The following is a 24337-nucleotide window of genomic DNA, read 5'->3' as shown; positions in this document are numbered from 1 at the left end:
CAGGTGGATCTGGGATTGGGCTCATGTGGTTGTTTCTAATTAATGGCCAATCCCAGTCCAGCTGTCCACACTGTCTCAGAGACAAACCTTTGTTATTCATTCATTTTCTATTCTTAGCCAGCCTTCTGATGAAATCCTTTCTTCTATTCTTTTAGTATAGTTTTTAATATAATATATATAGTAAAATAATAAATCAAGCCTTCTGAACATGGAGTCAACTTTCTCATCTCTTCCCTCGTCCTGGGACCCCTGTGATCATTGTCACATATCCTAAAACAATAAATCAGCCTTCTGAAACATGGAGTCAAGATTCTCATCTCTTCCCTCGTCCTGGGACCCCTGTGAACACCACGACAGGCACAGGGAGTACAAGCAGAGATCTCAGGGCAAGGAAATCATCTCCTGCCCAGGACCTTTCCCAACAGCCCGATGCAGGACACTTGCCTTGCTCACAGGTGGGGCCAGCCCTGCCCGGAGGGCACACGCAGTCTCCGGTGACAGGGTGACAGGGGACACCGGCCCCACAGGGACACAGCCCTGCACAGTCCTGGCCGTAGCGGCCAGCGGGGCAACCTGGAGGGAGGAAAACCTCGGTCAGGCCAAAGCAGGGCTGGGGAGGCGGGAGGTGGGACAGGGAAAGTTTTGCACAGCACTGGAGCTGAGTGATGGGATGAGGAGGAGCCTCCAGCCCTGCCCTGCTGTGCCACAGGATCATGGAAGGGTTTGGGTTGGAAGAGAGCTTAAAGATCATCTGTTTCCAACCCCTCTGTCATGGGCAGGGACATCTCCCACTAAGCCAGGCTGCTCCCAGCCCTGCCCAGCCATGGCTGTACAGCAATACAGCGAGGGCAAGGTGTGTCAGGAGAAATCACTTTACCATAAAATAAACAGAGCAGAAAAACATTTCCGTGGCGAAGGCAGACAGCAAACACGCTCATCTGCAGGCTCCTGCCCTGGGACACAGCAGGAGGGCACCGCTGCCAGGACAGGCGGACAAAGGACACGGGGAGCTTTTCCCAGGAGTCAGTCCTTGCTCTGCTGCTCATCCCTGTAGGCTCAGCAGCCTTTCTGCATGCAGGGTCTGCCTCTCCCACCCCTCAGCCCCCCTGAGGAGGCTCCCCTGCCTTCCCAGCCCCCGAGGCTGGAGCAGAGCTCACCGATGGCGCAGTGGGCGCCGATGAAGCCGGGCGGGCAGTGGCACATCCCCGTGGCGCTGTCACAGCGTCCCCCGTTCCTGCACTGGCACCGCCGCTCGCAGTCCCGGCCGTACCAGCCCGGGGAGCACTCTGAGGGGACAACAAACAGCGGCTACAAACACAAGGAAGGTCCAGACAGCCCGGGGAAACCCACCAGGGGGATTTGCATGGATGTTTGAGCCGGGAGGAGGCAGAGGGCTCTGTCTGTGCCAGCCCCAAAGCGCCCAGAACTCAACTCACACACACATCCCTGACAGCGGCGGGATCTCAGGATGGCACAGCCAGCTAAGGGGATGTGTCACCAACATGTTTTATGAAAAATCCTTTCCTTAGGATTTTTCCTCCTGAGAAGCTGAGAGGCCTCAGGAACAAAATGCAAACAGTGATTGCTGCTGTGGGATGCAACAGGTGGATCTGGGATTGGTCTCATGTGGTAGTTTCTAATTAATGGCCAAGCACAGTCCAGCTGTCTCAGACTGTTTCGGTCAGTCCAAGCCCTTGTTATTAATTTCTTTTTCTATTCTTAGCCAGCCTTCTGATGAAATCCTTTCTTCTATTCTTTTAGTATAGTTTTAATATAATACATATCATAAAATGATAAATCAAGCCTTCTGAAACACAGAGTCAAGATTCTCATCTCTTCCCTCATCATGGGACCCCTGCAATCACCGTCACAAATGGTGACCCCGAGTGAAGAAACCATCAGAGGGATGCAGTGGGAGCAGAGCAGGACTCACCCAGCTGGCAGGCAGGACCGTGGAAGCCAGGGGGACAGACACAGGCCCCGGTGACAGGGTGACATTCCTGGGTGGCTCCGGAGCACTGGCAGATCTGAGCACAGCCTTCCCCGAAGGTCCCTGGCAGGCAGGCTGTGAGGAGACAGGGCACCAAGGTGGCTCAGGAGCCATCCCACCCCTCTCTGCAAGGCTTTTTTTAAAACATTTTATTTTAAGCCAGGATTTATAGAGCCTTTTATGGCAGTAAAATTCTCTGTCACCCAAAAAGCAAAGGGACTCTCATGCAAAGGGTTCATTCACTACAGGAAATACTTGGCCTGAAAGGAGAGGCAAGTACTTAAAGGCATTAAATGCCTTTTGCTGTGCCAGCCCTTCCTGCCCTCACATTTCTGCAAGCTCCACACACAGACATGGCAAATCCAGCACCATCCTCTGCGTAAAGAACATGCTCACACACCTCTGTCTCTTCCAGACTTGCTCCTACCCACAGGAGCTCATTTGAGCAGTGATTTATCGCTAATCCTCTCACTTAATACCCAGCTCTGATTTCCCACTTGGCTCCCTCTGCCCTGCTAACATTCCACAGGCATGCACCCAGCTGCCAGCCTGGGAGCTGCTCCTTGGCACAGCTCTGCTCTTGGGCTGTTTCTCCTTGTTTATCTTGTTATTTTCCCTTCTATTTTCTGTAGGAATGGCTTGGCCCAGCCCGTTCCCAGAGCCTGCCAGCAGAGCTGCAGGAGGATCATTCCCATCCCCGTACGTTTTTCACATCCAGAGCCGGTCAGTCCTGGCGGGCAGCCGCACTGGCCGGTGACGTGGTGACAGGGCACTCCCAGGGGACAGCCACAGCGACTGGCACAGTTCTTCCCAAAGAAACCTGGCAGGCAGGCTGTGGGAAAACAAACAGAGGGATGTGAGTCTGCTGCTGTTGGAGTTCTGGAGAGTTTGAGACTTTCTGTGCTGACCCCCCAAGAGAGCACCGCGTTTGACCCAAAGCCGTGGAGAAAGCTTCCAAAATTGATTAACAGCACTGGGATTATGAGTGTGGAGTTGGTTAGAATTGTGTAGGAAACTTAAAATTTGGGGTTTTAGAATTTAGTGATATACATAAAGCAAGATGGAGGTCTTAGAGTAGATGCTGGTCCTTCTTCACCTTCTCTTCCATGGGTCTGCGTTGTTTTGTGTAATCAGACTGAAAAGTCCACACTGCAGACTCTGAGTGATTGGTTATTGGGTTAAAAGTGAAAATAATTTAGGTGTCATTTCTTAATTGAATAGTTTAGCTTTAAAAGACCTTGTAATGACAGATAGTTGGTCATTTTGTGCCTTGTTAATGAAAGGCTGCAGAACTCACTGCTGTGAGGCTGTAACATTGATAAATAATAAACACCTGACTCTGAACACGAACCATTGTCTCAAGTGCCTTCAATCCCGACCTCGACAGAGGAAAAAGGAAGCTGAAAGTGGGCATTCTGCCTGGATTTAAGTTGTTGCTATACCTGGAAGCCATCAGAGCCTCCTTGAGGGGCTCCTGCCCCAGTGCCGAGCCAGCCCAGCAGCACCTTGTGTCACAGCCTCAAAATATTTTGCCACAACTTGTAATTCTCATGAAAAACGAAGTTTCCCTCTTCCCAGGCTGTGGAGCAGCAGATGCTCCCCTGGTTTCCCTCACCCAGGGGTGCTCCTCACCTTTCTCACAGCGCTGGCCCCTCCAGCCCCGCGGGCAGTCACAAGCCCCGGTGACGTGGTGGCACGAGACGTTGTCCCCACAGTCACAGAGCTCCTCACAGCGTGCCCCAAACAGCCCCTCTGGACAAGCTTCAGGGATGAAAACACAGCAGAGAGGACAAGTTGCACAAAAAAAGGTGACTTTTTGGGGGCTTTTTCCCAGTGGTTCCACAGCTGACTGGGTCTGAATCTCACGCACACACAGGCAGCTTGAAATACAGCCATGGGGAGCTCGATTCTTTTTTAAAAAATCAACGTATTTTCTACCTTTTGGGTGGGTTTTTTCATTAATTTATATTGGAAGAAATTACAAAAGTGCTTTACACTGCCTGGTGCCCCATGCTGCTGAGGCTGTGTGGGGTTCTGGGAGCATGTGGCAATGCTGGGAGGGGACACTGTCCCTCAGGACGTGGCAGGACCCAGTGTGGGGATTTGTGTAGCCAAACTTCAGCTGCCAGCTGAGCTGTTTACAGCCTCCCAAAGGGAAAAACATCCCCAGCAGGAAACCTGAGAGTGGCTGGTGGCAGCTCCCTTGTGCCAGCTGCCAAGTGCTGCCACTGGACTTCACAGCCTGATTTAAGGACGTGCCCAGCTGAGGTGTCATCACCCAGGAGGGAAGAAACCTGTGGATCTCTGCTTGGTGTGCTGATACCTGGTGAGGTCCCTGCCACTGCTCTGAAGGCAAAGAGCCTTTTCAAACCCTTCTCATGGAAAGGAGATTGCCAGGTGTTGCTTTTCTCAGCTTTTCCAGAGATGGGCCAATGGAGAGGTGTTTTAAAAGATTTTATTCAATTATCAATCATTGAGAGAGAGGTTGAATTAGAAATAAGTTTTAAGAATTCTTTACAAACGCATTTCCCACAGCCAGGGTGTGTGCCACATCCAAGGACACAGCAGACATGGAACCACCAAGGGACAGATGCCCTGGTCTGCTGGAGCTTGGCACCAAAGCCAGGCCCTGAGGGTCAGTCTGAGACAAGGACACAAAGAAGGAAGAGTGGAAAGGGGACAATCCACTGTTACCCTTAAAATAATCCTGGCAGGGGAAGGTCCTCCCTTGGTGTTTTAGTTTCACCAGGCAGGGTTGCTGCCCTGCCTTCATCCCTGCTGGCAGCCCGTGGTTTTGCACTGATGCCTGGGGGTCTGTGCCTTTGGGCATCCCACCCCCCTCCCACCAGCACTGGGTGGAAAACTTATCACAGGGTGGAAAACTCAGAGTTTGGAATTTCAGACTTTGTGTACTGACAGACTCTGACTCCCAGGAGAGAACTGCATTTGACCTGAGGCTGTGAGGAAGGCTTCCAAAATTGATTGATAGCACTGGGATTACGGGTGTGGAGTTGATTAGAAGTGTGTGATATCACGGGGTGGAAAATTAGAGTTTGGGGTTTTAGAATATAGTTGGAGAAGGAGGCTGCTCTTTCAGGACAGCCCTCAGACAACAGGAACCAGCTGGGTGGAACTGGATGATCTTTAAGGTCCCTTCCCACCCAAACCCCTCTGTGATTCGATAGAAGGAGGAAGGGCACAGCAAAACAGGGGCACAGCCAAACCCACGGCACTGCCAGCTCCCTGCTTGCTGAAATCTGAATTTCCTGTCTTTGCTGAAGCCCCCAGCCCCTCCCTGTGCAGCACCAGGTGCTGGCAGTGCCACGGTGCCCAGCTCAGCCCCCCTTACCTGTGTCACACTTGTCACCGGTCCAGCCGGGCTGGCAGAGGCAGTGCCCGGTGCGGCGGTCACAGAGCCCCCCGTGCTGGCACTCACAGCTCTGCTGGCACTCCAGGCCGTGCTGGCCCTGGGCACAGGCTGGCAGGGGACAGGGTGAGACACTGCCCTGGTACCCACCCTGCCAGCTCCCACCCTCCCAGCTCCCCACACCCGCAGGAAGGACCAAGCACCCCAACCCCTCGCACGTCAGCTCCAACCTCCACAGGAAAACTGGTGGAGCTCTGGATGCTGAGAATTTGAGACTTTCTGCACTGACAGACTCCCAGGAGAGCACTGCATTTAACCTGAGGCAGTGGAGAAGGTTCCAAAATTGAATGGCAGAACTGGGATTGTGGGTGTGGAGTTGGTTAGAAGTGTGTAATACCACACGGTGGATAACTTAGAGTTTGGGGTTTTAGAATATAGTGATATATATAAAGCAAGATGGAGGTTTTAGGGTGGAGGCTGGTCCTCCTTCTTTACCTTCTTCTTCCCTCTTCTCCATGGGTTTGGGTGGTATTTTGTGACTGGACAGAAAAGTCCACATTGCAGACTCTGAGTGATCAGTTATTGGGTTAAAAGTGAAAATAATCTAGGTGTCACTTCTTAACTGGATAGTTTAGCCTTAAAAGACCTTGTCACAAGAGACAGTTGCCCATGTTGTGCCTCGTTAATAAAAGACTGCAGAACTCACTGCTGTGGGGCTGTAACATTGATAAGAAACATCTAAGCCAGAACGCGAACTATCCGCGAAAGTGAATCCTGACACCGACAGAGGTAGAAAAAGGAAGCTGAAAATGGGCAGAAAAGCATCCCAAAGCAGGCCCTGTCTGCCCCAGAGCCATTTCCCAGCTGTTTCCTCACCCAGCTCACAGGCCAGCCCCGTCCAGCCCGCAGGGCAAGCGCAGGTCCCCGTGGCTGGGTCGCAGGTGCCGCCGTTGTGGCAGAGGCAGCGCTGCTGGCAGTCCTTCCCATAAAACCCCTCTGGGCAGGCTGAGGGACAAACAGGACAGACATCCCAGTCAGGACACGGCTCTGGAGGCTTGTGCCACGCTGCCAGAGCCGTGGGGGGATGGTCTGTACACAGCAGCACTGATTTTGATGCAATGACAACTTCAGGTGTGTCACCTGCTCAGGTAAGAGGCAGCAGCGTTCTGCCCACCCCGAGGAGTGGCAATGCTCCCCACGATGGCAGGGGAAGCAGGTGCTGTGGGAAGGGTCACCTTGCTGGGGGAGCAGGGTGTGGGAAGGGTCACCTTGCTGGGGGAGCAGGGTGTGGGAAGGGTCACCTTGCTGGCACGAGGGTCCCGTCCAGCCCTCGGGGCAGAGGCAGCGGCCGCTGACGGGGCTGCAGGTGGCGTTGTTGAAGCAGCTGCAGGTGTGGCTGCAGTTCTGGCCGTAGCTGTTCTCCGGGCAGGCTGCAGGGGAGCAGAGCAGGCAGGGGTGGTGGGCACTGGGTGGGAATTACAGCAGCCAGGCTCCTGCCAAGCCTCCCAAGGGCTGGGAGGGGATGTGTCAGGGGTGGCTGGCTGCTCTGGGAGGGGGTTTAGTGGGGTTACAGGGAAATAATGTGACATCCCAGCAGACACTGCTACCATCAGTGTTACATCCTTTATCTATCTGGAAGCAGCTTTGCTGGATGCCCATGCCTTCATTGCATCCAACCACAAATGCTCAGGCAGAACCCCCCAGTCTGAACCCAAATTAAATTCCACACAGAGAAAATCACAAATGGGGAATGAACAACCCAGAACTTCAGGTCCCATGGCCTGGCAGCAGAGACAGACCTGGCTCCAGAGTGCCATGGAGGGCAGGGTGGGCACCCCACAGACACCTGCCCTGGGCACAGACACCTGCCCTGGGCACAAACACCTACCCTGGGCACAGCGGGCACCAGTCCAGCCCGGGGGACACTGGCACTGTCCTGTCACAGGGTCACAGTGGGCACCATTCAGGCAGTCACAGGCTTGCCGACACTCCAGTCCATAAAATCCATCAGGGCAGGCTGTGGAAAACAAAGGAGAAATCCACACAGAATGCAGAGCTGGAGCCCTCCCAGTAGGAAAAGGTGCCTGCCCCTTGGTGGCCCTTGTGGCCAGTGTGAGGCTGCACCAGTGTGACAGTGCTGCTGAGGGCAGCAGACACTGGATGCAAGCCCACTGTGGACATTCCAGGTACAGGAGAGGGCAGTGGTGGATCAGGAGAGTGATGGCTTGAGGTTCCTGACCACAGAGCTGGATCCCTGCATCCAGGGATCCTCCAAGAGGCTGCTCCAAGACCCTGTGTGCAACATGTACACACTCAGCTGACCACAGCAGCTGTGGGTCGCCTATTATTTACATTTTCATAGTCTTTTTTCCCCCTAAACCTTTTCCCTCCAGAAATAAAACCAGAGGCAGCAGCTTGCAGTCTCGTTGTTCCCCCCACGGCCATCCTGAGGAATTCTCATTGCTGTAACAGGATGACAAAGTCAGACAGGGAGCACAAGCCCTCTGGCATGGAGGCCTGGTGCCCAGGGTCAGGTACTCACCGTGCTCACAGAAGGTTCCTCGCCAGCCTGGGCTGCAGGTACAGGCCCCACTGACGTGGTCACAGGTGGCTCCATTGTCACACTGGCACTGGTGCCGACAGCTCAGCCCAAACCACCCTTCTGGGCACTCTGAAAGAACAAGACTGAGGAGTCTGTCCCTTCCTGGCTCCCAGAGAAGCCATCCTAAGGCAGGTGCTTGGATTCTGAATGGAATCAAACCACCTGACAGCTGAACCCACAAACCAGTGTGCTGTGCCCCTTACAGAGGTGTACCCACCTCACCCAGCCACCCTGGGCACTGGATCAGCATCACAGCCAGGGAAGGGGACTGGGCTGGAGCAATGCCCTTCCTGGGAGCCCTGCAGGTGGGTGGGAGGGCAGGCAGGGCGGGGCAGGGTGGGGCGGGGCAGGGCAGGGCGGGGCAGGGCAGGGCGGGGCAGGGCAGGGCAGGGCAGGGCAGGGCAGGCAGGGTGGGGCAGGGCAGGGCAGGGCAGGGCAGGGCGGGGCGGGGCGGGGCAGGGCGGGGCAGGGCGGGGCAGGGCAGCACTCACTCTGCTCACAGCGGGTGCCCGTGTAGCCGGCCTCGCACAGGCACTGCCCGCTCTCAGCGCTGCAGCTGCCGTCGCTGTTGCTGCAGTTGCAGGTGTGGGCGCAGTCAGGGCCCCAACGCCCCAGGTCACAGGCTGGAAAAACACAGCAGGAGCCCATCACTGGTGAGTACCTGAGAGCATGGCATGGGCACAGAGCCGCCTTCACCAGCGGGCATAACCTCCCTTGGGCACAGAGACAAACGCGTCTGCAGAGAGGGCAGTGGCACTGCCAGCACCAGACAGACACAGCAAAGAAGCCAAAAGGATTTCAGAGAGATTTCCCTGGCAGAGGCAGGAAATCTGCCAGGGATTTCCTGCATGAAGATGAGAATGGGTTGATGGCAGCATAGCCTGGCACGGGTCAGGGTGGCAGAGCACAGGTGCTGTACCTCGCTGGCAGTGGTGCCCCGTCCAGCCGGGCGGGCAGCTGCACGTCCCCGTCACCGGATGGCAATGTCCCTCGTTGCCACAGCTGCAGCTCAGCTGGCAGGCAGGGCCGAACCAGCCGGGCGGACACACTGCCAAGGGAAACAGGGAGGGACTGCAGGTGGCTGCCGGAATCCCGGCCCTGGGCGGAGCCGCTGGGTACCGCGGGGCTCCGGCAGAGCTCTCACACCCCGAGTGCCGGGGCTGAACGGGACAAGGGGCTCGGCATTCCACCTTCTTTTCTCCTGCTGCAGAAGTTACTACAATGGAGATGGGGCTAGAGGGACTTTGAAGTCCCCAGGCTGCACCCCAATGAGTGAGGGAACAGAGATGGGCACAGTGCTGAGCGTGGCACTGCCTGGTGGGTCACTGGATGCTCCAGCAGACGCTCCAGCTCAGCTGAGATACCCCCATTCCTGCTGGAGATGAGCCTGCACTCACCATCCTGCCCATCCCAGCCAGCACTCACCATCCTGCACACCCCATCTTGCACTCACCATCCTGCACTCACCATCCTGCACACCCCATCTTGCACACCCCATCCGGCACTCCCCATCCTGCACTCACCATCTTGCACTCACCAGCCTGCACTCCCCATCCTACCCATCCCATCCTGCACTCCCCATCCTGCCCATCCCAGCCTCACTCACCATCCTGGCAGCGCTGCCCTGTGTAGCCAGGTGGGCACAGACAGGCTCCGGTGGCGCGGTCACAGCTGGCGTTGTTGGCACAGTCAGGGCAGATCTCCTGGCAGCCCGGCCCCCAGAGACCCTCAGGGCAGGCTGGAGTGTGAGCAGACAGAGGACACAGAGCACAGGGATCAGAGCTGAGGTGGCAGAAGGAAATGTGAGACCTTTTGGGCTCCCTCTGGCCGGCAGTGCTGTGCTCATGCAAGACGTGGATGTTGTTCGCAGCACGTGGCTACCAGCGAGCACAGCGTGGCCCTGCCTGCTCCACAGGCACTCTCTAAGTGCTGTTCTGAGCTCACTCCAGCATTTTCATGCCAATTTTGGATTTGCAGCCACTTGCAGGGAGCTCCAAGAGCTCCTCAGTGGGAAATGGTGCTGCTGGCACAGGGGCTCCACAGCTGCCGTCACACCATGGACAGCACATCAGTCACTGCTCCACGACACACTGGGAGTTGCAAAGAAGGAGCAAAAGGCTAAACTGCTAAAACCAGGGCAAGAATCCTTCTCCAACTGGTCCTAAGCTGCTCCAGGGCCTGGAAAAAAGGCAGCTTGAAATGTATGGTAAGTACTGTGCACACGTAGTTTCACTGCTCAGCCAAACTCTTAGGAGCAGGACATCTCTATGTGACTAATACCTTCCAGCTGCTGCAATTCTGCAAAATCATGCAAAACCTTTCCATTTCAGACTCTCTAGTTTTCCAGCAGTCAAAGAGTAATCTGGTGAAGGCAATTAAAAACATGCATCAGTAAAGAAAGTTTCCTCTTCTACACTGAGAACTGCAACAACAAAAAACATCTTCATCTTTTTCATCATGTTGTTTAAGACTCACCATCAAAAGCTGCAATTTTCTCTAATTTTCCACATAGATGATTCTAACTGCAGTGGGTGCTTTCAAAATGAGCTTTAGCAAAAGAAAAGCAATAGGTCTGCACCTAAATCCCTCCCCCCACACTGGAATCCCTGAGTGTTTGCTCTGCTGCCCGTGCTTACCTTGGGCACAGTCGTGTCCTGTCCAGCCAGGTGGGCAGTGGCACTGCCCTGTGCTCCTGTCACAGGAGGCCTCTCCACAGGCACAGGGATGCTGACAGCCTGGCCCAAATGTCCCCTCAGGGCACTCTGTGGGAGAACAGCAGGGTCAGAACATCACCCCCAAGACGTCCAAGAGCATTTTACCAACCCTGCAGGCTGAAGGAGCCTCTGGGTCTGTGGGGGGTTCCCACCTGTGCTCATGGTTTAGTGGGCATGGTGGTGTTTGCTCAAAGGTTGGACTTGGTGATCTTGGAGGTCTTTTCCAACGTTAGTGATTCTGTGAGCCTGGGTGTGACCCCTCTGTCAGCCACACTGGTCACGTCCAGCATTGCCCTCGTCTGTTGTGTGTCCTTTCAACAAGTATTTCTTTGTGCAAGAGTGACCACTCACACCCTCAAAAACTGAGGCCAAACTGATCTCCAGTCTTTGGACAAGGACTCTGTCCAAGCCACCCTGCTGTCTCTGGGCTGGGGTGCAGAACACCAGGGTCACAGCCCCACACCAAACCACCCCTTGGCTTTTCCAAGGCGCTCTGAGGGTTTTTACCTCCCTGCCTGAATGCCTCCAGGATCTGAGCAGCAGGATTTTAAGAAGCAGCCAGGTTTGCAGCAGGACACAGATGGAAAGCAGGAAAGAAGGAACATCCTCATGCACAGGAGGAATAAGTGCTTTTTCTTCCCTCTGCTCTGGATGCCAGCGTGGTTCTGCTGATCCCAGCTCGCTCTGATCTTTGCACCCCATGCCACAATTTAGCAACGAGCTGGTGACATGCAAAGTGAGGGCCCCAGAGCAAAGATCCCTAAATCCTCTCTGGATCCCCCATGAGAGCTCCAGGCTCAGCAAAGCCAAAGTTCTGAGAAGCTGCAGCAGAGGGGAGCACACGGGCACTGACAAACCGCGGAGGAAACGCAGCGCCTCCGTTTCCAGCGACACAGTGGAGTTTTTGTTATTCCTCCTCTTTGCTAATTGATGGCAGATGTTTGTCTTCACCCTTTAATAATTTCCAGATCCGAACAACAGCCAAGAGCCTACTATTTCTATACAAATATTTGTGTTATTTCCTGTGACTCCCCCCTACAGCCTTCAGCTCCTTTCTTACCCTTTTTAAAAATATCCTGAGCAGGAGCACCCAGCCTGACAAGGCTCCAGGGGCTCCAGGGGCCACAGCATCCCCTCATACAGGGGGCTCAGGGCTCTCAGGCCCTGCCAGGGAGCACAGCCCTGCAGGAGCTGCTCCCACCTCTCCTTCCAGCACTGTGGGAGCAATTGCAATGGGGGTTTTGCTGCTTTCTGCAGCTCTTTTCTGTCAGAGATGGGGCTCTGCACCACGACCCTTTGCTGGCAGATTGTGAGGCTGATGGTTGCAGCTTCTGGGCTGGGGTGAAGCAGTGCCTGGCTGAACATCAGTTAGTGCAGAAACCCCTGGGATGCTCCAGTCCAAATCCAGATGCTGGCCACTTCCAACCTCTCCATGCAGCGCCTTCTGCTGCTGCAGTCTGTCTCAAAGTGCCCAAACTTTTGCATTTTCTGCAGGTCCTAACCAGCTGAAGTGGGTTCAGGAGGCCCCAGCCCCACAAGAGCAGGAGTGGGTTGACTTTTCAGTCGCCACTCAGCTCTGTGGTTGGCAGAACTTATTCTGTTCCAAACACTGTGTTCATATTTTGTAATCATCACCTTGGGCCAATGACTCACTGCCTTTAGGTTCTCTCAAAGCACCTTTGTCTGCCCAAAGTGAAGCTCTCTGGCACACAAACCAACCCCAGGATCTTGAAATCTGCACCCTCAGAGCCTGAGTGTTGGACACAGACATACACAGAGCTGGGCAGCTCAGGCACCATCCCATCCACTGGCCCTGCATGGAAGAGCACAAAACTGCTCTAGGAGGTTCATACAGAGGCAGAAGATGGAATCCTCATGTAAATTAAATGTAAAATACTCCCTTGCACTTGCAGATGAAACAAAGTTTTCAACAAAAAACAGAGAACAGAGCAGAAAATGTGATACTGCTGGGCAGGGATTGCCTGGAGGGGAAAAGACATGAAGGCCAGGGAAAGATAATTAGATCCCAATCACCTCCATCTACCCACACAGAGATGTCCAGTGGCAGGGTGAAGAGACCTTGTCCTCCTATTGTGAATCAGGCTCATTTAATACCAGGAATTCTCTCTCCCACTTAAAGGGGCAGCAGCATCTCACAGAGACCTGTGGATGGCAGCTCCTGTGTCCCCTGAAGTCTCTGCTGGCCACCCATCAGATCACCTGCAGTGTGCTGGGGCTCTCGGGGGATTCTGGAAGTGCTTTTGTGTCATTTTGTGAAGCAAATTGGTGAGGGCTGGTGAGTTTCCAGCACACACAGAGCTGCCCTGCACAGCCCTGCCTTACCTTGGTCACAGTGCTCGCCGTGGTAGCCTGGGGGACACTCCTTGTGACACTCCCCAGTGACAGGGTCACAGGGCACTCCTGGGGAGCAGCTGCACTTCTTCTTGCAGCCATCCCCAAAATACCCAGGGTCACAGCCTGTGAACAGCCAGAATTAGAGAGAAAGAAGCTCTGAAATGACTTCTTGCCCCAGCACCCTTCCAAGCTCCACCACCCGCTGTCCCAGCTGTCCCACCATCCCTGTCCCAGCTGTCCCACCACCCCTGTCACAGCTGTCCCACCACCCCTGTCACAGCTGTCCCACCATCCCTGTCACAGCTGTCCCACCATCCCTGTCACAGCTGTCCCATCATCCCTGTCACAGCTGTCCCACCATCCCTGTCGCAGCTGTCCCACCATCCCTGTCACAGCTCTCCCACCATCCCTGTCACAGCTGTCCCACCACCTCTGTCACAGCTGTCCCCACCCACCCCACAGCTCCTGCTGACCACTGAACGTGTCTGAGTGTGAGCACGGTGTGCTCCTGAGTGAGCAAGAGGTGAGACAGCCTGGGAGGGTGGAAAGCAAGCAGAGCTTTCCTCTGAGAAAATTACTGGGGGAAAGAGGCCATGGGAGGAGAAAGGGGGATTTTGGGGGAATTCATGGGGACAGAATGACACCAGTGTGAGCTTGGATCAGCTGAAGGGAGGGAGGGCTCTGCAGAGGGACCTGGACATGCTGCATAGATGGATAAATCCATGGATAGGAGGTTTAACAAGACCAAGTGCCAGGTCCTGCACTTTGGCCACAACAACCCCTGAAGTGCTACAGGCTGGGGACAGTGACAGGCAGAAAGGGACCTGGGGGCACTGATGGACAGCAGCTGGACATGAGGCAGCAGTGTGCCCAGGTGGCCAAGAAGGCCAATGGCTCCTGGCCTGGATCAGGAATGGTGTGGCCAGCAGGACCAGGGCAGTGATTCTTCCCCTGTGCTCAGCATTGTTTGGGCAGCACCTCGAGAGCTGTGTCCAGTTCTGGCCACCCAATTTAGGAAGGACATGGAGGGGCTGGGGCATGTCTAGAGAAGGGCAACAAGGCTGGGGAGGGGTCTGGAGCACAAGTCCTGTGAGGAGCAGCTGAGGGAGCTGTGGTTGCTGAGCCTGGAAGAAAGAAGGCTCAGGGAAGACCTTATCACTCTCTACAACTCCCTGCCAGGGGGTGCAGCCAGGGAGGAACAGGAACAAGAGGACACAGCCTTAAGCTGCACCAGGGGAGGTTTAGGTTGGACATTAGGAAGAAATTCTTCACAGAAAGGGTGACTGGGCAGTGGAATGGGCTGCCCAGGGAGGTGGGTGAGTCACCATCCCTGGAGGTGTTTAAGAAAAGCCTGGATACCGCACTCAGCGCCATGGTCTGGATGCCAAGGTGCTGTTGGCTCATAGGCTGGGTTTGCTGAGCTCAGAGGTGTTTCCCAAGCCAGCTGGACGTGTGACCATGTGCCTCACTCACTGTCCTGGCAGCGCTGGCCGCGGTAGCCGGGTTTGCAGCGGCAGGAGCCGTCCCTGGCGTCGCAGTCCCGCGAGTTGCGCTGCAGGCACCGACACTCCTCCGAGCAGCCGGCCCCAAACACCCACTTGGGGCACGCTGCAGGCAGAGGGGAGAGCTGGTGAGTGAGGGGCAGAAAGCTCCTTCCCAGAAAGGCTGGGATTCAGGGCTAAGCCAACATACCCAGGTGGCAGAAGCGGCCGTACAAGCCGGGATCGCACAGACAGGCGCCGTAGATCCGATGGCAGTGACCCCGGTTGGCACAGTTGCACTTCTTCCTGCAGTGCTTCCCATAAAATCCCTTGGGGCAACCTAGGAACAGAGAGAGGTTTCCTGGGAAGATGGGCCAGTTTCAGCAGGTCGTTTTAATTGAGGAAAACACAGCAGAGCTGGAGCTGTGCTCAGTTCTTGGAACTGGAGCAGGGATGCACCGAGGGAAGGGATGCAGTGTCACAGGGGATGTCACTCCGTGGTGCTCCAGGGCACCCACCAGCTCTGCAGTCACTGTCACCAGCAGCTCTGCTGGCTGGCACAGAAATAACCCACCAATAACCCACCCACAGGGCTCTGAGAGGTCAAGGCTGTCCTCTGTGAGAAAGCAACCCACGAGGCTGCTCCTGTTGAAAAGCCACAGGGATATTTGTACTATTAAATGAATAAAATTATTGTTTTTTCTCTGTTATGCTAAAGATCTCGATATTGGAAGCACATGGCAGACAGGCTGTGTCAGCAGAGTGCTCTGGCCAGCAGCTGCCCAGCAGCACGTGCCTGGTCCCTAGGAACAGGGGAGCAGAGGAAATGCCACCTTGGGACAACAGAGCAATTCTGCATTGTTTATTTTCATTTTACCTTCCTGTTTTCTCTCTGTCCCCCTCAATCACCTCCTCCCTACAGAAAGAAGAGGTCGGGGTATCTCTTGTGTTCATTTGCATTCTGCTTCACTCTCCTCCTTCAGTAATAGTTCCCATATGCTTCCAACATGTGACTGAAGTCCTTTTGTCTGAATCTCTGATTGTCTCCCTCTTTCTGGTTTTCAAATTACGTCTCCCAGATTTTAACCCTTTGGGAGCAAGAAATGAGCACCACCAGCAGTGACACCTCCTTTGGGTACTCTGGGTACTTTGGGTAACTACTGCTGTCACAGCTTTCCAATGCTTTGGTTGGAAAATACCTCCACGGTTTCCACAGAAATTAACCATGGAAATTGTGGGTTTGACATTCTTTCCTGTGTCTGCCACTGAATGCCCCATGAAATAGAGATCTCTGCCCCCAGTCATGGATGAGCAGTGAACAGGGACTGCAAAGGTCTTTGAGTGCAAAGACAGAACACCTGGAGCACTGTTTTGTGAGGGAAGAGTGCCATTTACCACTCCTTTTGCTGTTAAAAATGACATTTTTCCACACCAGACTCAGTGGCTGATGGACTCAGATGGAACAGGAGTTTGTTCAAGCTGCTCTCACTGGGATGGCTCAACAAGAGAGCTGAAAGATGCTGCTGATGAGCAGCTACAAAAGGACCTGCAGAGGGAAACCCACAGGAAACACTTCCAGGCTTCAGAGAAACCCATCTGAGAGTGGCACCAGCGATGGCCAGACCAGCTATTTATCCAATGTTGTGGAGTGTTTTAACTCCTCATGGTATGTTCTGTTATTGCCCAAGGTAATGGTTTGGTCCAAATTATATCCTCCCACCCCACTGTCAATCTGCCCTGAGACCCCTGTCAATCCTAACTGGTGCCAACCCCCTGCCTGGAATTCCTTTTCAGAAATCCCCTAAAGTTGGAGGTCCCATGAGTCCATGTGACCCAAACCCCTCCTCTACCTCCTTCATTGGAAGATGCTTTTGTGAACCCTGCCCTTTACCCCTCCCCAGGATATCTCCAATTAGCTGCTGATTTATCCCCTCCCCTTAAACTGCCCCTGTTTAAAAACCCTCACACACCTACCCTTTGTTGTCTTTGGTCCCTGACCTTTCCTTGGAACAAATCCTTTTGGAAACCATTCTGAAGACCTCTCCCTTATCCTTGCTCCTGCTCTGGACACTTACCAACCTGTGCCATAGAGTTTCAGCCCTACAGCTGTATCCCAGACTGTGCTGCTTCCTGCGAACAGCCCAGACAGCTTTTCTGGGAACAGCCCGCTCCTCTTGGCGCAGGAGCCAGCTGGGAAAAATCCAGCACCGCGTCAAGCGGTGGCAAATCTCTGCTACGACATTGACACCAGCAAGGAGGAGGAGGCCAAGGATGGCCCCCAGCAGCACAGAGAGGGTGAGGGGACGCTGCACTCACCGTCCTGGCAGAGCTCTCCAGCCACACCGGGCGGGCAGCGGCAGGCGCCGCTGGCAGGGTCGCAGGTGCCGCCGTTCTGGCACCGGCAGCTCTGGCTGCAGTTGCTGCCGAAGGTGCCGGCTGGGCAAGCTGGCGAGGGAGAGGGAGTTGAGGCTCAGCCCAGCCACAGCCTGGCAGGGCTGCCCCCAGTGCACAGGCTGGAGCAGAGCACAGAGCTGCACTCACTCTGGTTGCAGAGCACACCGGTCCAGCCGGCCGCGCAGAGGCAGCCGCTGCCCTCGGCGCTGCAGGTGGCTCCGTTCTGGCAGTCGTCGCAGGTCAGGCTGCAGTCGGGGCCAAAGGTGTGCTCCAGGCAGACTGCAACGAGAGGCACCACGGGTGAGAATCCTCCCGAGGCTGCTGCGGCACGCTGGGCAGTTTGGAGCCTCCCCATGTGGAGGCTGCTGCTCAGATTGCAAGGCAATGTGTGTATTCTATGTGCCATCTGCTAGAGGTTATCTTCTGTTATCTTCTGTTAGTTTATCTTTATCTCTTCCACAAACAATACTCCCTCCGGGGAGACATCTGCTGGTAACAGGCCATTGAATGTCACTGCATGACTGATAAGATCTACATCAACCCATGGTGAGATGCTCCGCCCAGAGGGAGGAGCCAAGCATTCCTAACTGGATATAATCTGAGCTCCTGGGACAGCAAGACAGCTTCTCCACTGGATTTCCCAGAGGAACAGCTGCCTCTTCCCCTGGATCTTCAGATGAACCCTTCTCCAGGATCCCTGCTCCAGCAGAACCACCCCTGACACTGCAGGAGGGCTGCAGCCACAATTCCAATGGCACTGCTGCCAACACCCTGACCCACAGGATGTCAGGCTGTGTTCTGACTCTGTCAGTGTTGTTTTGGTTTACTGCATTGTTTTGGGGTTTTTTCCCTAATAAAGAACTGTTATTCCTGCTCCCATATTTTTGCCTGAGAGCCCCTTAATTTCGAATTTATAACAACGCGGAGGGAAGGGGTTTAAATTTTTCCATTTCAGGGGAGGCTCCTGCCTTCCTTAGCAGACACCTGGCTTTCCAAGCCAAGACAACTGCAGCAGAGCTAAACACAAAACAAGCACTCAACAGGCTTGGTTACAATTAAACCCAGCCTGCACCCTCATTCCTGAAGAGTTCTGTTGGGAAGAATGAGTTTGACAAGAAAGTCTCACAGCTATTGTGCTTGGCAGAAAGATTTTTGAATGTAGAGTCTGAAGAAGGAATAGAGATGGAAGCAAGTTTTGATATAGAAGAAAAGAATGCTCAGCCAGTCTTACTGGATAACCAAGGAGGCAAAGGGTGTGTTAGTTAGAAGGGGATTTTAAGATGTAGAGCAAAGGATAAACCCACCTCAAACAAGAAGATGTTTTTAGCAAGCAGAGAGATAGCACAGGGAAGCAAGTCAGCAAATGTTGCAAGTAGAAAAAAGGTCTCAGAATTTTCCACTGCAAGAAAACTGAAAAACATCTTCTAGCTTAAACTGTAATGTACTGACTTTTAGTGATTGGAGAACAGTAACATGAATATGGAAATTATAGTAGTTATGTTAGGCTATAGACAATAGTTAAGGGATAGATTGGTTCTGCTGTATGAAGATGCTCAGACAAGAAAAGTAAATAATGCAATGTAACCAAAACCAAAGGGTCTCCAGGCCTGCCTGCAGCTGGAGCTGACAGCTGTGGGCACAGCTCTGTCCCCCACGTCCCTGGACTGCTGTGACATCTTGGATACAATAAACTGCATTTTGGAGAGCTGCCTGGAGTCCCACATCCCTCGTTCAGGCTCTCACAAGTTCCAACCAAAGCACGGCCCCGACCGCGGCTGCACAATGCCCACCGAACTTCTCCGACAGCGTGTGCTCCCCCCGCGCCTCCAGCTCCTCCTCCTCTTCCTCGTAGTCGTGGCTGAAGAGCTGGGTGAGCTCGTCCCGCAGGATGGCCACGTGAGGGATGGGGCGGATGACGGGGCGCCGGCCGTCCAGGGCCTCCACCGTGTCCTCGAGGGCTGGGGACAGGCACAGAGGGGACAGCGTCACAGCGGGAACCAGACAGGGACTCTGGGAGGTGAGCAGGGGGACAGGACCTCTGCAGGGTCTCTGGGAGGTGAAAAATGGGACAGGACATCCGCAAGGTCTCTGGGAGCAGGGACAGGGGGACAGGGGGACAGGTGAATGGTGGGACAGGACCTCTGCAAGGTCTCTGTGAGCAGGGACAGTGGGACAGGACCTCTGCAGGGTCTCTGGGAGGTGGAAAATGGGACAGGACCTCTGCAGGGTCTCTGGGAGCAGGGAGGGGTGGACAGAACCTCTGCAGGGTCTCTGGGAGCAGGGACAGGAGCTCTGCAAGGTCTCTAAGAGATGAACAGTGGGACAGGATCTCTTCAGGGTCTTTAAGAGATGAACAGTGGGACAGGACCTCTGCAAGGTCTCTGGGAGCAGGGACAGGGGGACAGAACCTCTGCAGGGTCTCTGGGAGCAGGGACAGGGGGACAGAACCTCTGCAGGGTCTCTGGGAGCAGGGACAGTGGGACAGGACCTCTGCAAGGTCTCTGGGAGCAGGGACAGTGGGACAGAACCTCTGCAGCAGCAAAGGGAAACCAGAACTCTGTAGTTCTCAGCTTTGCAGTGCTGATCTGCCCTGTTTTGACACCTCTCCCAGGTTGTTTGTTCAAGGATTTTTTGGCCCAGGTCAGGTATGTGACCTCAAGATCTCTGTACAGCTACAAAAAAAGAATCTATTATTTATTACAAGGAAAAGCTGTAGGGGCTGGTGACTGTGGAAGGGGCTCTGGCTCTGTGTTGAGCATGGAGGCAGTGTTCAACACTGCAGGCTGTGCAGCTCTTGGAGGTGGAGCTGTGCCAGAACTCCCTGCACTCCTCTGGCCAGTGCTGTGAACCAGGCTGAAACAGGACTGGTCCTGTCTGGGACCAGTCACAGCTCAGGTGCTGTGAGGGAGCTGAAAGAGGTGAGGTGCAGGGCTAAGGAGCTCCAATCTGTGTGGCCCTGGCTCGGAGAGGAGGGACCCACTGCCCAGCCTGAGGCAGCTGGGACGAGGCACTTACAGATGCAGCTCCTTCTGTCTTCATCCAGCTTGTGCCCAATGTCACAGCCACACTGGAAGGAGCCTGGCAGGTTCTGGCACGTGTGTTCACACCCACCGTTGTTTGCAGAGCACTCATCCACATCTACAAAACATGGGACACCCCAGTGGGACGGGAGCAGTGACAGGGCCCCGCAGCAGAAACAGGCTGGTGGCATCCTCCCTGTTAAATGTGTGAAGCCATCAGCTCCAAAAATGGAGTTAAACCACCTCAGGGATGAGGGATGCCTGGGTTTCAACAAAAATTGTGCTGGGCTTCAGTTCCCATCCATTATTAATTGTGTAGGAACAGGTGGGTGCATTTGGCTCCTTCCCCTGGGAAATGTTGAGAGCTTTTTTGGAAGTGAGAACAATTATTAGGGGGATTTTCCCCCACATTCTTTCTGTTGGGAAGGTGACTCATCAGAAAGCTGGCTGGAAAACTGGTAGGAGCTGGGAGAAACTGGAAGAAATACCTGGCTGCTGGCAACCAGGTAGGACAATCTCTTGTTCTCCTAATTAAAAGCTTCATTAGTCACCGTCTTGGCTGTGTTTTGTACAGACACTGTTATTTCTCTTTATCCCTTGGGTGAAAGTGATGGGCAGTGTTGCCCTCTGGGGTTGAACATCAAATGGTTTCTGTGAATTAATGGGGTCAAGCCCGGGCCAGCTCACTCTGAGTTAGCCCAATCTGACCTTGATGTGCTCAAAAAATCCTCTCCACTCGGGCTGGGCTTAGCACAGGGGTTAGAACCTGTCAGCTGCCCAGCACTAAACAAGCTGAGGAGAGTGACAACAGGCTAATTAGAAGTAGAGGGACCCTGTGTGTCCCTGGCACACCTCAGGGAGGGGGTGGCACTCACCATCACAGCCACAGCCATCCGTGCTGAGCCTGTACCCGGCATGGCAGGAGCACTCATAGCCCCCAGGGTAATTGTAACAGTCCTGCTGACAGCAGTGAGAGCCCGTGTCACACTCATTGATATCTGAATGAGAAACAAAGGGTGTTAATGCACTGTAGAGTGGTGGCAGGAATTGTTACACTGCTCCCTGACTAGTTCTGGGGAGCTTCTACTGGTCTGCTGCTGAGTGCTGAGCCAGAATTCAGAATTTCAGCTCCTCCTGAAATCAGGGAATTCTGTGTTAACAGATCATCCTCCCCATCCAAGGAGGAATCCTGAGTCCTTGAGGGAAGCTCATTGTGATTCCCAGCTGGGGATCGTGGTTACAGGTTCTGTGTCCTTACAAGCAGGGTGATTCCAGCTGACTGACTCCTGCCTGGGGCAGTTTCATCCAGGAAAAACTAATTAGTTTGGAAGTCATAATTACTGTCCAAGTCACAAGCGCTGTCCAGGTATATCCTGAGGGAAGCCTGGGGATATCTTTGAGCAGAGCAATATTTCATCTGCTCTCACTTTCCATCAGTTTCTATCCTTTTTAGCCTGTTTGAAGTAGCCAAGAGGGATCCTGACCTAAGATGCCAAGAGGGATCCTCACCCTTACCTGGGATGGAAATCAAGGTCTGGCCTTTTCCTGTTCCTTACCAGTGCACGACTTCTGGTCCTCTTCCAGCCTAAAGCCAAAGTTACAGGTGCAGACTGGGCCAGAGCTGGTGTGGTGGCACATGTGGGAACAGCCCCCATTGTTGGTTTCACAGCTGTTCACAATCTCCATCTCTATCCCTGGAAAAGGCAGCCTGGTTAGGATCCCGTGGGACACATCTGCACACACAGCTGGCCCCTGCCTGCCCCCACCAGCCCCTGGCACTGCATCCCTGCTGAGGAGGGGGATCTGCAGTGGGAAAGGATGGAAATAGCTCAGCACAGAGGCCACTGCTGGGCTGGGAAGTATAAAAAGAAACCTCTGGATCTCACGCAGCCTCTCAGCCGAGCAGGCTCTGGACAGTCTCTGGGATGAACAGGCTGCGGATGAAACTGCTCCCACTCCTGCCAAGCAGCAGCGTGTGCTGCCAACCAAAAGTTGGCTCAGCCTCAGAGCAGAGCTGTTCTGGTGCCAGGCAGAAATGGGAGCAGCAGAACACAGCTAAGTAGGGAAACATCCAGATGCCTACAGCCAGAATCGTTAGCTCCTGACATGTCAAAAGCGGCCGGCGCAAACATCAATTGCAGCCATAGATCATCCCAGCTTGGCAAGGTTTCTGTAAACTTGTCTAGTTAATTAAGCTTTCTTAAACTAAAAGGAACTTGTTTCATGGAGCTTTGACTCAGTCCTGAACCTCAGGAAAACAATTCCTGCCTTCAAGAGCGCTGAGTTTTTCGTGCATTCAGACCCAAGGAGGATGAAAGAAAGGGAGCTTGATGCTTCCCAATGGATCTGTGCTTGTCAAAAACAAAAGCTGTGCCACACTGGAAGACTTTTCCCAGATTTCACAACGTGATTGTCATCTCTCTCTTCCCTTTCCTTATTGAAGCAGCACAAAACAGGGTTTTGCTTAAAATAAATGTGCTAGGGAGGGCAGGGAGGAACCTTTCATGTGGGAAGGCTGCTTTGCTGACCCCAGGGCAAGGTCAGTGTCACAGTGTGAGACTGGCTGTGCCCCTAAGAAGAAAGCTGTGTACACACCTAGGCTCTCCAACCTCATCCTGGTGCCCCATATTGCTCTGTTTGGTGCCTTTCAGGACCTGCTTATGTCCTGCAAAACCTTGCCAAGCTCCAGCAGCTGCACAGGGGGACCCTCACAGCTCCCAGGACCACCAGCTGCCAGCTGGCACTGCCACGGTGGCTGTCATCTGTCAGGGGCTGGTGGCTGTGGCTCAGCCTGGCCCTGCTGGGGTGCAGCAGCTGCACGAAGCTGTGAGGACAGTCCAGCTCACTCTTGCATCACAGAGTTTATTTCTTGCCTTGATGGGAGCAGATGTGATCCCTTCACTGGCTCAATTCCTCCAGTGACACATCTGCAGCTGACTGAGCTTGCCCAGCAGAGTCCCCAAGAGCAGAAGTTGGCTTATTTGAAGCCAAATGACTCCAGATCAATTGTCTTAACCAGCTAAAGTGGCTTTGTGGTGACTTTAAAGATCAGACCAAGATTTTTATCTTGGTGGGGGAGTAAACAGCCTCAAATCTGCTTGTGAAATCCTTCAGCAGAGATTGCCACAGCTTGGCCCTGGCAATTCCCAGAGGGCAGGGACAAACATGTGCCTGCAGCAGCCCAGGTGTGCCCTGTCCTGCTGGGCAGGGCTGTGTTGGAGCCCTGGTTACTGAAAATTTTAGACTTTCTCTGCTGACAGGCACTGACCCCCAAGAGAACACTGCATTGACCTGAGGCTGTGGAGAAGCTTCCAAAATGGGATGACAGAACTGGGGTTTTGGGTGTGGAGTTTGAATAGAAATGTGTAATATTACAGGGTGGAAAACTTAGAGTTTAAGGGTTTAGAATATAGTAATATATATAAAGCAAGATGGAGGTTTTAGGGCAGTGGCTGGTCCTTCTTCTCCTCCACCTTCTTCTTCTTCTTCTTCTCCTTCTTCTTCACCTTCTTCTTCACCTTGTCCTTCTTCATCTTCCCCTTCTCCTCCTCTCCTTTTTCTTCTCCTCCTTTTTCTCCTTCTTCTCCTCCTTCTTCACCTTTTCACCTTCTTTTTCTTCTCCTTCTCTTTCTTCTTCTCCTTCTTCTTCTTCTCTTTCTTCTTCTGCTTCTTCTTCACCTTCTTCTCCACGGGTTTGGGTGGTTTTGTGTAATTGATAAAAAAGTCCACACTGTGGGCCATGGGTGGTTGGTTTTTGGGTCAAAAGTAAAGATAATTTAGGTGTCATTTCTTAATTGGACAGTTTTTCCTTAAAAGGTCTTGTAGAGAGAGAGATACAGCTCCATTTTTAGTTTGTCAGAGTGCAGTGCTGCAGAACTCAGGGTTTGTGAGACTGTGACATAGATGAGAACTAACAAACATCTGAGTCCCAACAAGAAACACCATCTCCCACATTTAACCCTGACCCTGGCAGAAAGGAAGCAAAGACTGGAAGCGGAGAGCCCCCAGTACTCACGGTAGCAGCGCTTGCCATCCGCCCCCAGCTCGTAGCCCGGGTTGCAGGTGCACTTGAAGGAGCCCCGGGTGTTGAGGCACTGGTGGGCACACATGGCCAGCCCCGTCAGGCACTCGTTCACATCTGGGAGAGGGAGAACACCTGAGATAAGTAGGCTGAATTTTAAACATCCTTCCAAAGGACTGTTGTTATGGTATTTGAGTTCTGCGCCGGTTTCTTGCATCCTGGACTCTTCGTTGGGGTTCAGACCAATAATGACACAGAGTTGAGAGTTTGGAATTGCTGTAAAGCTTCCCAGGAGATGGGATCACATGACAGTGGGACACACAGAATCACAAATTCAATTAGGCTGGAAAAGACCTTTGAGATCATCAAGTCCAACCTTTGACCTAAAACTAC

The 24337-nt window shown here is 53.7% G+C and overlaps 1 protein-coding gene across 1 annotated transcript in view; it reads right to left on the bottom strand.

Moving 5' to 3' along the window:
• The window catches only part of MEGF6 (multiple EGF like domains 6), a gene marked incomplete at its 5' end in the record, with an annotated part of 92343 nt that overhangs the window by 4991 nt on the left and 63015 nt on the right, over nt 1-24337 (bottom strand). The window contains 24 exons of the mRNA XM_084220167.1: nt 445-573; nt 1158-1286; nt 1934-2065; nt 2694-2822; nt 3623-3751; nt 5340-5468; nt 6234-6362; nt 6659-6787; nt 7246-7374; nt 7900-8028; nt 8451-8582; nt 8879-9007; nt 9566-9697; nt 10596-10721; nt 13017-13151; nt 14502-14636; nt 14721-14849; nt 16826-16954; nt 17051-17182; nt 18694-18861; nt 19919-20041; nt 20799-20921; nt 21480-21617; nt 23939-24061. Of these exons, the coding sequence (XP_084076293.1) occupies nt 445-573; nt 1158-1286; nt 1934-2065; nt 2694-2822; nt 3623-3751; nt 5340-5468; nt 6234-6362; nt 6659-6787; nt 7246-7374; nt 7900-8028; nt 8451-8582; nt 8879-9007; nt 9566-9697; nt 10596-10721; nt 13017-13151; nt 14502-14636; nt 14721-14849; nt 16826-16954; nt 17051-17182; nt 18694-18861; nt 19919-20041; nt 20799-20921; nt 21480-21617; nt 23939-24061 (3147 nt within the window). The remainder of the gene's footprint in view (nt 1-444; nt 574-1157; nt 1287-1933; nt 2066-2693; nt 2823-3622; nt 3752-5339; nt 5469-6233; nt 6363-6658; nt 6788-7245; nt 7375-7899; nt 8029-8450; nt 8583-8878; nt 9008-9565; nt 9698-10595; nt 10722-13016; nt 13152-14501; nt 14637-14720; nt 14850-16825; nt 16955-17050; nt 17183-18693; nt 18862-19918; nt 20042-20798; nt 20922-21479; nt 21618-23938; nt 24062-24337) is intronic.

This window comes from Fringilla coelebs (assembly GCF_963513975.1).
Source record: "Fringilla coelebs genome assembly, chromosome: 22".
In the NCBI taxonomy this organism is placed as follows: domain Eukaryota; kingdom Metazoa; phylum Chordata; class Aves; order Passeriformes; family Fringillidae; genus Fringilla; species Fringilla coelebs.
Note: the sequence above shows the minus strand (reverse complement) of the source record. Positions and strands in the feature narration are given on the sequence as shown.